Source organism: Leptinotarsa decemlineata, unplaced genomic scaffold (genome assembly GCF_025532065.1).
Source record: "Leptinotarsa decemlineata unplaced genomic scaffold, Ldec_3_MD MMD2_P_RNA_scaffold_14, whole genome shotgun sequence".
NCBI classification, from domain to species: Eukaryota; Metazoa; Arthropoda; class Insecta; order Coleoptera; family Chrysomelidae; genus Leptinotarsa; species Leptinotarsa decemlineata.
Genome location: NW_027412528.1, coordinates 9,661,924 through 9,676,690, shown reverse-complemented (window position 1 = coordinate 9,676,690; position 14,767 = coordinate 9,661,924). Strand labels below are relative to the sequence as shown.

At 36.9% G+C, this 14,767-nt stretch overlaps 1 protein-coding gene across 1 annotated transcript; it reads right to left on the bottom strand.

The window, feature by feature from the left end:
* Window positions 1-1,834: 1,834 nt before the first annotated feature.
* LOC141482506 (zinc finger BED domain-containing protein 5-like) lies at window positions 1,835-11,698 on the bottom strand. Its single transcript, XM_074175910.1, has 2 exons — window positions 10,797-11,698; window positions 1,835-2,279 (listed from the first exon to the last, which is right to left on the bottom strand). The coding sequence occupies exons 1-2, from the start codon at window positions 11,696-11,698 to the stop codon at window positions 1,835-1,837; spliced, it is 1,347 nt and encodes a 448-aa protein (XP_074032011.1).
* Between the last annotated feature and the right edge of the window lie 3,069 nt (window positions 11,699-14,767).

Sequence of the window (14,767 nt, the reverse complement as noted above, 5' to 3'; positions counted from 1 at the left end):
AATCAGAGAACAAAAAATAATGTTTGATCATCAAATGATCATTAAAAATCCAAATAAAATGAAATTCGGCTCCTTGCCGTTTAAACATGTGTAATAAACTTAAAACTTACTAAATCTATCTTTATCAAATAAAATAACAAAACATTACTCCTCTAATAAATCAACATAGGTACAACTTTGGTTATAACAGTGAAACTTTCTAATCAGTCTTACTCAACCTACTCATTAGTCAGTCTTCAAACCAGTGATAAAAATTAGTCATCGTAATCGGAATCTGAGTTGCAGTTTGTGCAAACATAAGCAACTGCATCGCCTTTTATGCAAGTTATATGCGACCATTGTTTACAGGATATACATTCAACCCAGTCCACACCAGATATATCTTCAGAATATGATGAGCCACAGCCTGAGCAAATGGTTTCATCCTCATCATCGTCGTCTTCTGAACTCTCTTGTAATACTTTCTTTTTTACTCTATCCCTAGGCTGTTTACTGGACTTCTTCTCTTTTTTTTCCACTTTACGTTTCTTAACTCTTTGCTTTTCCTTATCGACTTTTACTTTCGCAGTAGATTTCTTTTTGTTATTCTTTAGCTTAGCTTCTTCTTCTAAAGCACTCTTTTCCGGAGTGTCGGTTAAGATTGCACATTTTCGCTTGCGACCTCGATTAGACTTAGAGCGGGGGGCCGCTTTTGGCAATGGCCGTACAGCTTCGGGACTAAAGAATGTTGGTGAATCTCTTGGACGAGACGTCACTGCTGGTTCATTTTCTGCAGTTGATGTACCAGGAACTGGACTCCTTGACATTTCCTCAATTACTGCACCTACGCTGATATCAAGATAAGGCATGCTTCTTTCGATTTCTGGTATCAAGGACGGTTCCAGGCCTAATGTTAGGCTGAGACTCTTTGGTGTTAATTCGTCTTGTTCCTCAGTTTGCAGCAATGAAGGCGATGGATTACTTAAAATGTCTTCCTCGTTTTGTTGATTCGGGGGAATCGTGATATTAGACTCAACAGGCGCTGCATTAGTGTTGTCATTTGGCTGGGATACAGGCATTGGCCGGTCTGTTACGAAAGACGGAGCAAAGTCGTCATCGCCAAAAACAAACTCATTGCATGGCCAGATACCAGCTTTTCTAAACGAGTGAGCAATATTGTTCGGGGTGAAAGCCAACGGAAATGCTTCTCTTACAATACCAGGCAGGTCATAAATAGTCATCGTCTTTCCAGGATTGTTAATCATCCAATTAGTTTGTAGTCTGGTAACGTAATTCTTCAGAGCCCATAAATTCCCACATCTAATGGCTGCAGCTTGTGCGAACAGTGTGGAGGAAATGAAAGTAGGATCACATAATTTTCCTTCGCTTTATTTATCACCGCCACATTTACGTGCGAGTGATAATTGTCTAAAAAAAGAAGTACCGGATCATCTTTAGTGGGTTTCACGTGTTTTATGAAATGATCCAAAAATATCAAAAATTCAGTCTCAGATATCCAGCCTGAACTGTTACCGGCGCCAATAGCTTCAGGCGGGCCATTTTTAATGAAAATGTCATTATATCGGATTCGTGGAAACACAAACATGCAAGGAATGTGGTTACCTAATGCATTTGCTGCTGCTGCCACAATTACCAAGACGCCCCTTTCGGCAGATGTGACTGCTCCAACTTGTTTTGAACCGCGCTGTGCGACGATCTTCTTTGGTTTCTGTACTGTTGTGACTCCCGTTTCGTCAACGTTCCAAATCCTACTTGCAGTTCTACCTCTGAAGAATTTCCTTGTATTTTGTGAAAAACTGCTCCACATTTGTTCGGTTAAACGATGTAGCTCGACTTAAACTGGTTGCTTCCGGCTTCGCAGTGCCAAATTTGGGTTCCTCTTCAAAAATGCTGTAAACCAGTCATTACCAGCGGACTTATTTCTTATCCAACTTACAGGAATGTTGGAAATCTTGTGATAAACGGCAATTTCATACGCCAGTTTTTTGACTTCACTAGGTAGCAAGCCAAAATATATTACAGCACATTGTAGAAGATATTCTGCTAACTTTGTTTCTTGTTGTGTATTAAACACTTGTCTATTTTTTTTATATCCCAGTTCTACCGGTAAGCCTTCTTTCTTCTTTTTCATAAATGTATGTAGTGTTACATGGCATATTTCGAAACTTCTAGCTGCTTCCCTCGGGCTCTTTTTATTTTCCAACACTTCCTTAGCTGCTAGTTCATAGACCTCTTCCGATGTACTTCCACGCGTGGTTTTCCTTTTATAATTCCTCATCCTAAAAAAAAAAGAATAAGTAGAAGTTTAATAGGTCGATCCATATCGCACGCAATATTAAATGAATAAATAAATAGTGGACAACATCACATAGATTGCTCCGATCCCTTAGTAAGTAGCTTATGCATTTGTATTATGGAAATAAGAAACAACGAAGATACCACAACACCCAAACCCACAATGTAGAAAACTTAATTTTCTACATTGCCCCAACCGGGGATCGAACCCGTAACCTCAGAGATGGCGGCGCTTTGAAAGCCGGCACGCTAACCACTCAACCACAGAGGTCGTCAAACATTGTCGCCATAACCTTAACATTTTTTAAATGGGATCACATTTGGTATCAAAATTGCACCCTCGTCGTATAGAAACAGTAAGAACAATATTACCTACGTTTAAATTTTTTCAACTGTTAAAACCTGCCCCGTGTGCGGGGCAAATATTAACGCGTTAGAACCTACCCCGTGCATTTTGTTAAAACCAACCCCACGACCCCATTTTGCACAAAGTTATAGTTTTTCTTTTACCGGTTATATTCTCGATTAAAACTTTAACATTAATGAAAAATACAATAAATACAGATTTATGCAATACCAAAGCCAATTTTTTACGATACATATTTAAAAAGTAATGCAAAAAATTAAACACGTTAAAAAGTTCATTTACCTGTGAAATTGAAGGCGTCTGACACAACCTGCTCCCGTGACGCTCGGCCGGCAACTGACAGGTCGAGACACGTTAGCGCGTATTCGTAAGCACAAAGTGCGTTGGAACTAACATGGTAAGTCGAATATGTTCCATGTAATTACGCTGTTAGTATTTACCCCTGTTAAAACCAGCCCCAGGGTCCCCTATCCAATTCCGTATGACCTAACCAATATTTCGACTTGATCCCACCCGTATCTGTCAGCATAAATCCATACTAGAATGAGCCAAATCATAAATGAAATACCATTGAAAGCATGAGATTCTGTCCTAAAATCATCTATCACACGAAATCAACGGCCCTCTAAAACACATTGTGGAATCTCAGTATCCGACAACTACGCCATCAGCAGTTCACGTTGCTCTCGAAAACTTAGGACAAAGACTACCACGTCAAAACGACTTGCATTCTCCATACCTCTTATTTTTCCCTATATCACTATGAAGTAGTAGTATCTCCTTGAACTACTACCAGTAGGTACTTCCACTACTTGTGTTGATGTTCAAAACCGTCTAAGCTTTCGAAAAACAATCAACGCAGAGATACACACCCATGTATACCCAATGTTCTCTGAAGTCGTTATCACCAACCAGCCGAGCAAACTTTATCGTAATATTCAACCATATTTACCAACCAGCCGCATTCACTTTCAATTTCCCTCGCTACCGACGAGATTATAGTCGAAGACTACCACACAGACGTCCCGCGTTCGATACCCCAACGGAGAATTTTTTTTATGGCGTAATATGTTACCTACTATATCTAGTCTGGCTCGTTGAAGTAAGGCTTCTTCTACTTACAGGGCTTAGTAATAGGATACTTACGCTCTGAAACCAAATCTTCAGTATCACAAAAAACGTTCATAATAATCACCGAAGCCATTAGGTCTTTGTAAAAATCACGTGCAATATGATCTGCAAAATATTCATTAATGTCTTTACTGAAATTTTTCATGAGGTGTGAGCAACACAAATGTATAGTAATTAGATCATTCGGGAGTTCCGGGAGTACATCGGTTGATGAAATATATGTAATTCTCAAATATTCTAATAAATCTATTCGGTTACAGGCTTTGCAGATGGCATGTATGTTGGCAAAACTGAAATCAGTTACCACAGATCCGAAAATGGGCCACTTATTTTGTTCTTCGCAAAAAACTCGAAAATCATAAAAAACATTGAAAATTGTCTTTGAAAAGTGCAAACCCGAAATCATTTCAAATACGGAAATATACGCTCAGATGAAAGGTAGTTCAGCGCAATACAAAAAAACTGTTTTCGTCTTTACAGTTGGTTTTCCCACGATACCGCCAATAGCATCAAAATAAATTATGGGTAGATTATTTAATCCGCTTATATCAAGGACTTCGAATTGTTCTTGACTATACATTTTCACGTTGAATGGTACAGATACTTGCTTTATCCCCGTGTTCCTCTTGCATTTTCACTAAGTCGACTATATCATCCACATCTCGATCCCAATGAGATTCCGCTTCCGATTCAATTTTTCTTATTGTACAATCTGACTTTATGTCTTGTAGATTACCTAATAGTAAGATTCGTTATTCGTTATATTCTGACGGGTTTTTATGCAAAACTTTTCTTTTAAACATAGTACGTTCGATACCTTTGACATGCATTGTGATTTTATCCGGATGGCATAAATTATTTGAACTAGTATATACCTCAACTTTTTTATCCCGAATTAAAATTACAAATTTCTTGCATTTATAGTATTCTTTTTGCAAAGAGCAAATATTTTAATTGATCCATCTTTGAGATATTTCGGATATTTTATCAAGATGACACATACATTATTGACAAATTTCTTTATACGGTTCCGAAAATATGGAGGATAATATTCACTAATTAAACGCTTTTCTTTTATTATATAAGCAAAATATGAATCTGCAATCGAGAAAGATCCCTCTAAAATTGTACAATCTTTATACGAACTAGGAGGTAAATCGTCAATGTTTTTAGAATTAATTGGTAGAAGAATACTTGTGTTTGAATCGGACAAGTTGAAACTTTTAGGAATATTGAAACTTTCAGGTGTTATATCTACTTTTGCAATCTGATTACTACTGTTCTCGTATTCATAGCAAAATGATGAATCGATATCGATTGATTTCTTCATTTGAATAGCTCGACAGTTTCTTTATTGAACTAAATGGGACTTCTGCTTTCTCACAAGGCCGAAAGTTATCAGTATTTATGGGAGTTGAACAGAAAACATTTTCATTTGAAAATTTTGAACGCAAATTATTATTTTTTTGATGTTTATCGTCAAATTCAGTATCCTCAAATATTTCTTGATTAATATGACCAACATTTCTGTTATCACTGTAATATTTCGACAAGTAATAATAAATTCTTTTTCTATGATTAATATTTTTAGAATTTAGACCGAGAGCCTGACAGACATTTGTTATTACACGCCTCTTCGATATATGCAATCTAATTTCAACTGGATTTATATCTAAATTTTGTAATGTTTCAATTATTTTTATTTTCCTTTCACTAGTATATTCTTCTCCACGTGCGAGTTTTATTATTATTGATTCAAGTTGAGATTTATTTTCATGAATGTGTCTGTATACCTGACTAGGATATTTTAATGTGGCAATTCTTATGTTTTCACAAATGTATTTAAAAATGTCATGATTTGGTTTGAAGCCGATAAGGCCGTTGACCGTTCAACAGGGATCAAAGAGCAAAATCGTTTTCGCAATTTTCTCCAATAACTCATAATTCTTATTTGAACCAACCATGGTTGCAATTTCAAGAATCTATAGACGAAAAAGTTTTCAGATATAAGTTTCAGAAACACAAACTGAAATGACACAGTCTCACCTGACAATGAACTATATCAAATCAAGAGCACAATCAAACTGAACTCTAGACTAGACTCTAGTCTAAGGATTATAGGAAAAAATATAATTTATTCCATTTCTCCCACTCACACTGCTAATCATGCCATGTACTCCAATGTTGTCACTGTTTCATCACAGAAAAATTCTACTTTACTGATTAAATGAATCCTTCTGAAGAGGGTGTCAAATTTCGCAGAAATTCCTGGAAATGTGTGTATCGAGCTGACAACACAGCATATTCACAATTTTAAGATTCATTCCCAATATTGATCAGGACCTCACTAGCACGATTGCCTAATGAGAATTTGCAGGTGTCACTTATTAACTTTGCAATCTCCTTCAATTCAATAGGTGCTGAGTAGAAATGATTATTAATTATTGTTGTATTTCCAGTGCAATAAGTATTAGTTTTGTGCTTCCTATTGTTCTGAAAAAAATTTGTACTTATCACCCAACATTTCATTTTCTATTCAGGTCGTGAATTTCGAAAAATTATTTCTTGAAATCTAACCCTACCAAAACACTCTCGTAAACTTGATATGTATGCCAACAAATTCTCAAATGTAAGGTTCAGACCTTCATTGTCTAAAAATATAACCGGATTAAAAGCTAAACTCAGTGTCCCATCGAAAATATAAGGATCAATTTGAGTGAGTAAGACAATAAACTAACATAAAAAAGAAGAAACAAATAATGGACATTGAATGTGGAAGTACGAAAAAGAAAGGAAATGATCTGGTAGTGACCCAAAAGGTATGAATTCACCAAAATGGGTGAAAAAATAAATGAAATATCAATAACACTGGTCTGCAACAAAATCCTCCTTTAGATAAAAAATAGACTTCTATGAAGAGTTGAACATGCTGAATCCAAATCTGTTTTCCATTTTTGCTGACACGTATACTTTTTTTTTTTAGGATTTTTCATTATTTCTTATAATTCCTGTTTTTCTCTCATATATTTTGTACTAACACTGCTTATAACTCTGCTTCAATCAGCTTATATCGCATTTGTCCACGCAAAACTGGTGTACTGTGTTAGAAAGAGATAGAATGATATTGTCTTACATTGTTTTTGAACAATTACACGCGCTAGCGCGTATAATATTTAATTTAATTTTGTTGTAGTTACAAAATGCCAAGAACTTGCAAAAATTCACCAAATGTATTTTGCTACGTATATGGTGAATTTGTTGTAAAATCACAACAGAATAAAATTTCAAGCCTAATCAAAACTGCGTACGAAGGTTTTTTGGGTTTTCAGTTGACGAAAGGGATAAAAATATGCTGCAACACTTGTTCAAGAACGCTTCGAGGTTGGTGTGAAGGAAGTCATAAGTCCATGCCATTTAAAACACCTATGATTTGGAGTGAACCCCAGAATCATGATAATGATTGTTATTTTTGTATGACGGAGATAAAGGGCTTTATGAAAAAAAATAGGAACAAAATTAAATATCCGATCATAACGTCTGCACGAAGGCCAGTTTCTAGAGGCAATGAAACACCTCTCATGTATATTAATCGCAACGAAATTGTTGATGATGAAATTGCTTCTTCTCAACTTACGAGTGATCTATCGGTAGCTTCTCTACAATGAAATCTTCGTCTTTATCTACAAGGTCATCAGAACTTCATCTCATTACGCAATCTGATTTAAATGATCCCGTCTGGAATTTGGGACTCTCAAAATCAAAGGCTCAACTTCTTGGATTGAGATTAAAGCAATGGAATTTATTGGATAAAAATACGAGAATATCATATTTCGTAACAGACAAGAGGACTTTATGATATATTTCACCAAAGAGGAAGACTTGGTATATTGTAATAATGCTGAAGAACTTCTACAAGAACTAGGATTCCCTGAAGGGCCTGAGGAATGGCGACTATTCATTGATTCTTCTAAAATCAGTCTTAAAGCTGTCTTACTTCACAATGGCAATAAATATCCTTCAGTGCCCCTTGCACATGCAACAAATATGAAAGAAAATTATGGAAATATGAAGTTATTGTTGCAAAAAATTATATATTCATAGTACATGTGGAACATATGTGCTGATTTAAAAGTAGTGGCAATGTTAACTGTACTGCAAGGAGGCTATACCAAATTTTGTTGTTTTTTATGCGAGTGGGACAGTCGCGCTAGAGATAAACAGTACGTTGTTAAAAATTGGCCACAAAGGGCTAGTTTAAAGCCCGGAGTCAAGAATGTAAATGAAGAGCCTTTAGTTCGTAGTGAGAAAATGTTTCTTCCACCGTTGCATATAAAGCTGGGACTTATGAAAATCTTCGTGAAAGCAATGGATAAGGACGGTGAAGGCTTCCGGTATCTGAATTCAAAATTCCCCCGAATCAGTGACGCAAAATTGAAAGAGGGCATCTTTGTAGGTCCTCAAATAAGAGAGCTCATGAAGGACGAACATTTCAAAATTAAATTGAATGATGCTGAAAAAAGAGTTTGGACCGCTTTTGTAGAAGTATGCCATAATTTTCTGGGGAACAAAAAAGCTGAAAATTACAAAAATATTGTTCAAGAGCTTCTTGCGTCTTACAAAGCGTTAAAATGCAACATGTCCCTCAAAATTAATTTTTTGGACTCTCATCTAGATTTCTTCCCCGAAATCTTGGTGCAGTCTCAAATGAGCATGGAGAAAGATTTCATCAAGACATATTACACATAGAGAGACGTTATAATGGTAAATGGTCAGAAGCAGTGCTTGCTGATTTTTGTTGGTTAATTCGTCGTGAAACACCGATGGAAAATATGAAAAGAAAAAAACTACGAAGTGAAATACTACATTCTACTGCGTATTAGAATAAGATAGATTTTTTTTTAATATTTGATACCAATTATATGTAATATTCTAACAATTATTAAAGTTAAGATTTCAATTACAAATAAAAAAAGGAGTTTTCTTTATAAATTCCATTACAAAAAAACCGTACGTGATACATAATTTCCAAAACTATATTCCTTTTTAGCAGTATCAAATCTATAATAAACCATCGCAATAATAAAAAGTAGGCAAAAAAAAATTATTATAAATGAAAGCAAAAAATAACACGTAACAACAACGAAAGTTACTTCTTGAAATCTTCGGACGATAACTTTTATCTCCCGAAGATTGTTCATAATGCGTGATACTACATATTTCTATCGTTTATATCAATCAATACCTGAATTTATTCTTCTCTACTTAGTCTAGACCGATTCCATTAATAGATAAACAAAATATTGCGATACCATAGCAACGAAGAATAACTTATCACATCCTAAGAAAGCTGAACTATAAGATGTATGAATGCTGGAACGTTTTTCAATACTTATAAGAAGTATAAAGTTTTATGTGAAAAGGTCAAACCCAGAATATAGGAACTTAAAAAAAAGGTGTCGATTGAAATTGTTAAAATAAAAAAGAAGGATCGAATCAACACCTGTACTTGAAGAAGTCACTAGTTAAGTAGTCCTTGGACTAAAATAAATACATTGCATATTTCCTATGAGGGAAATGAATAACTTTCAACACTTCCTATATCCACCAGGTATGGTTTCATTCTGATGTCGTGTCTTTTCACAACTGAAGAGAAGTTGAAGAATGCTTCTCGAAGGGCCAGCCCGATGCTTATCAGTATTCCCCCCACTTCGTTTTCGACTTCGTCTTCCCCTCACTACTTCCAAAACACGCTCATCCCTCATGATTCCGAATTGCAACAATTTGTCTGGTATTCACAAGATGTAAGTTATATACGTTGAAAAAAACTTGAAGTGAAATAATAAAACACAATAAATTTGACAAAATTTTTCATTTGTAGGTCATCATCTAGAGCATCAGTTCTCAAACTGTGGGTCGCGACCCCCAGGGGGGTGGCGTGGTGTGTCCAGGGGGGTCGCGGGATAAGGAGGAAAATCAAAAAAACAAATCAGTCATAGCTGTAGTTTTTATTAATAACAAAATTTATAGGCTACACAAATTTGTAATACACATACAAGTTGAAAAAGGTGTAATAATATTTAATGGGAAACATGAGCTTGTTTGGAATTAACCAATTTTTTTATGTCCGGAATGAGTTTTGTAATACACAAAAGAATGTCATTTTCCAGGGTCAAACGATTTCTTGATTTTGTTTTGATATTCACCATTTTGGAGAAACCTTGTTCACAGTTATAAGACGTAGAAAATGGCATCAAAGTCTGTAATGCTTTTGTAGACAGTTCTGGGTATTCATTTTTAATACCTATCCAAAATTTGTCGATACAAGTACTGTTAAAAGTGAGTTTTGCTGACTGATCACTTGAAATTTCGATCAGTTGATCATGTTGACGAGCAGTTAGCTCAGCTTTTGTTACGACTTGATCACTGAACGGATTGACTACCCACAAAACCCCACTCGTATCCTTATTTGGAATGTAATCTGTCAACTGTTCAATCAAACCTTCGAGATGAGAAGATACTAGTAAGGAGAGAGATGAAGTGTCATGGGATGTACAGTAGGATGTAGACAGAAACCCTATAAACTCTTGAGTTAGTGTAGAATTTTCAAAATCTTCTTTCTTAACTCTTGCGTTCCAAACACTGAGTTTTTTTACAAATGCATTTACTCTGTCTTGAGCATATATCATATTTTTGTCTGGTCCTTGTAGGGATAAGTTCAAAATATTAAGGTGAGAGAAGATGTCAGCCAAATAAGCAAGCTTAGCCAACCACTTTTCATCACTGAAAAAAGTGGAAAGTTCGGGTTTACTATCAACCAAAAATAACAACATTTCTGACTTTAATCCAAACAGTCTGCTTAATAGATTACCACGGGATAGCCACCGTACTTCAGTGTGAAGTACGGTGGCTATCCCGTACTTCACACAAAATATTAAACATCCTACTTTGCAGCGGGCGACTTTTAATGTAGTTCACTATCTTGATAGCTTCATTTGAAACTTGCCGTAATTCATCTGGCATTTTCTTAGCTGCCAAAGCTTGCCTATGTAAAAAGCAGTGAACCCAGCTTGCATTCGGTGTCAATGATTTCAACCTGGCAATTAAGCCACTCTTCTTCCCCGTAAGGGCCATTGCTCCATCACTACAAATTGAAACACATTTCTTCCAATCAAATTCAAAAGGTTCAGTTGCTTGAACAAACACCTTATAAAGACTTTCACCTGTTGTATTATTCGGCAGGGGCTTACAAAACAAAATATTTTCATGAATAGCATCACCGTAATCGTACCGGATGAAGCATAAAAACTGAGCACAGTTGGCAACATCTGTTGACTCATCCAACTGAATTGCAAAAAAAGTACTGTCTTTTATTTGCTTCTTTAGCTGGTTCTGAACAGCTTCAGCCATGTCACATATTCTTCTTGAAATAGTATCATTTGATAACGGGATTTTTTTCAATTTTTCAGCATCTTGAGGACTGATTATATTTGAAACCATATCAATTGCAGCAGGAAGAATTAATTCCTCAGCAATTGTATGGGGTTTCCCTTTTTTAGCAATCTTCAGTGCTACCTCGTATGAAGCTTTAAGAGCATTCTTATTAACATTAGCAAGATCCGTAATGTTTACCTGTTGACTTCGAAGGGAGAACAGTTTTCTTTGGAAAAATTCCACTGGTTTGTCTTTCAAAGCAAAATGTTTAGTTTCTAGATGGCGTTTCATTTTCGAAGGCTTCATGCTTTCAGCTGACAACACTTCATTACACACCACACATTGAGGTTTGTCTGCCAGTTCAGTGAAACCGAATTGTATGTACGACTGGTCATATTTGCGGAATTTTGTCTTTCTGCACTCACTAGCACTAGCATCACTACTTGACGACGGTCTTCTTAAAAACTTATCCATTGCTACTTTTTCTAAGTGTATTTGCTCGCAATACTACTCACAAGTACACACACAGTGTTGAGTGATCGACTCAAGAAGCCAGACTGTCATGTCGTCTGCCGTCCACCGGCTAGCAGAGAGTGCGCGCGCAAACAGGCCCTATGAGTCATCATTGCTTTGTCATTGTTCGTGCCACGAAGTGAGTTATCCCACTTTCTCTTATTATAAACAATTCAAGTGACAACAATTTGTATTTATTTTTATTAGTTAATAGTATTTTTATGGATAAAACTTAGCCAATAGTGTTTTTTTTTCATTTTTGTTTATATTTAAAAATAGGGGGGTCGCCGAAATACTAGGTCTAAAAAGGGGGTCTAAAAAGTGGCAAAAAGTTTGAGAACCCCTGATCTAGAGGATATGTACCGAACAAATATTACGATGAGGAATGGCATCTTTGGTGGCATCTACATCACCACAAGAAATCCTTTTTTAACAATTTAAAATGTCGTAAGGGGAACAATTTAAAATATCGTAAGGGCACACGCAATGTGCCCTTGCACATTGCGTATCTAGGGACTTCAGAATGTCACAGGGCATAGCAGTACATTTTAAGTGTTTTGTATTTTGGTTATTTAGAGGAAAATATAATTCCATTTTAGGCGTAGATTTGGACGAATAGACCAACTTCTCCGACAAAATCAGAAGTCAGGGGGGTTAGCCAATCTGTTCGTGGAAGGTAGGTGGATTTTTTATTTAGTGACCGCAGATTACGAGATTTCGTCGATGAGAACGAAGTAAATAATTTGGCAATTCCAAAAATAGCGTGCAGTCGGGATCACAAAAACTGGAAGCTCATCAAACCTATGATAAGTTTCCTATTTCGACATAGCAGTTGCCAATTGTACATCTATGAGTGAATTTCATCAGTGGTTATGATAGGGCTCATGGCGAACCTTCCACAAAAAATGTTTCATTCAATATGAGAATGGAAGGAAAACTATATTCCGTGCGTTGTTTGTAAACAAAAATAAGTGATATAGTGACATTCAGAGAATATATATGTAAAGTACAGGAATTTGAGAGACGTGTCCAACAATTAAGTAAAGATATTCAATTATATGAGAAAAAGAAAAATGTTCTGAAGCAGTTGTATGATTCAGACATTTCATCGAAATTCATCTCAAATGAGAAGAATTCAGCCTCAGAGTGTAGAATATGTCGTCACCGATGCTGAAAAACAATAATATATATTGTTTCGTATGTAAACGTACCGAATGTGGGTGAAATTTCAAGGAAATGTGCGTGACGGCTAGTGATTGAAGATGTGAACAATGGAGATTGATTCGTTCGACATCAGTTAATGAGGGTCAAGTTAGCAGTATTTGCGCAGGCGCAATTCCAAAGAATACATCATTCAAATATGAATTGAAGTTGATATTTCGTCGGTTAGATACAAAAAACTGCTGAATATGTACCAGAACACACAACAAGGCTAGAAAAAAAGAAGTCATAAATTCAATTTGACATTTATAGATTTATCATAGTACATACGATATCAGCATGTATTTTGATTAGAGTTGTATAACAATTAGAAAATTTATTTAAAAAAAAAATGATATTTTGGTTGAGTGGTCCCAACATCGAATGGTCCCTTGCTGAGGTCATACACAGAGAAGAACATTGGTGTAGGAGAAAATTCAAAGAAGCCGCATACATGTTGTCCAACAACGTATTCAGCCAAGCTAGCGTAGAGATACGCAACATCAATCCCATTATTTTTCCCGTATGCACCCAGGGTTTTTGTATGAGAGCAATATCAAATCCCGCCATCATTTTGGTAAGGACAGACAAGGCCCCCTTACTGTGTTGTAGGTTTGTTTGTATTACTCCCAACATTGCTGTTAAGACCCTTCAGGGCCTTGAAGATGACCATGCCCAGCCCATACCCTTCAAACATGTTCCCCTGAAGGAACTTTCGTGGAGACGGCCAGGATTTGTCCTTTCTCTTCCACTTTTTCTGCTCAGGAGGATCCAGTTTTCCACTCCCAGGGCAGGATTCTGCTTACTGAGGCGTGTTCTAACTGTAGCCTCCTCGTCTTTTTAGCCCGGAAAGGAAACTAGGACTCTCGGTCTCTTTGGGAGTTCGTTGGCCTCGACCACGGTCAAGTCCGCCCCCTCCCAAAGATTGCCCAAGTTTTCAATGCTTCCTCTCAGCCATTATTTTGTCCCTTCATTCGGACAGGTTATCCATAGGACTCCTGCGCCAAACGAGGTATTTTTAAATTGTAGGTTCTCGAGGCTACCAGAGGAAGTATTGTCTAATTCGCGGACAAGTCCCTCCTGGATCAGGTCTGCTTGACCCTGACTCAAGGTGACCTCAGGGTATCGCATGTCAGTGACCGCCACCCTCATGCCCCTAGCAGTCTCACTATAAGTCCCAGTTTCTTTGGAAGCCCTGGGTTTTTTCAGTACCTTCTGTGGGGAGTTTTTACGTCCTCTCTAGGTCTCTTTTTGGCCCTTTCCACAGAAGTTGCTTCAGTTTTTTCTATTTTTCTGCGGTCTTTTGTATTACACGGATTCTCAATCCACGTTCCCGCAGCTATTTTCCAAGGAATACACAGGTGAATATAGAGGCCAAACAATCGACTGGTCTTCGAGTACACACTCTATCTCCAAGAAATACGAGGGTGAATATAGAGGCCCTAATGTGATCCTCAGCCAATTGACTGGTTTTCGAGAAATACAAGGGTGAATATAGAGGCCCTACTGTGATCCCTAACCAATCGACTGGTCTTCGAGTCTACACTCTTTCTCCAAGTAATACAAGGGTGAACAAAGTAGCCCTACTATGATCCCCAACCCATCGACTGGTCTTCGAGTCGACACTCCATCTCCAAGGAATACGCAGGTGATCATAGTAGCCCCTACTGTGATCCCCAACCAATCTACTGGTGTTCGAATCTATACTCAGTCATCTCTCAGAAGTACGAGGGTGAACATAATAGCCCTACGGCAACCCCCAACTAATCTACTGGCATTCGAACCCATATTTAGCTGTTTCCCAGGAGTACAAGGGTAAATATAGTAGCC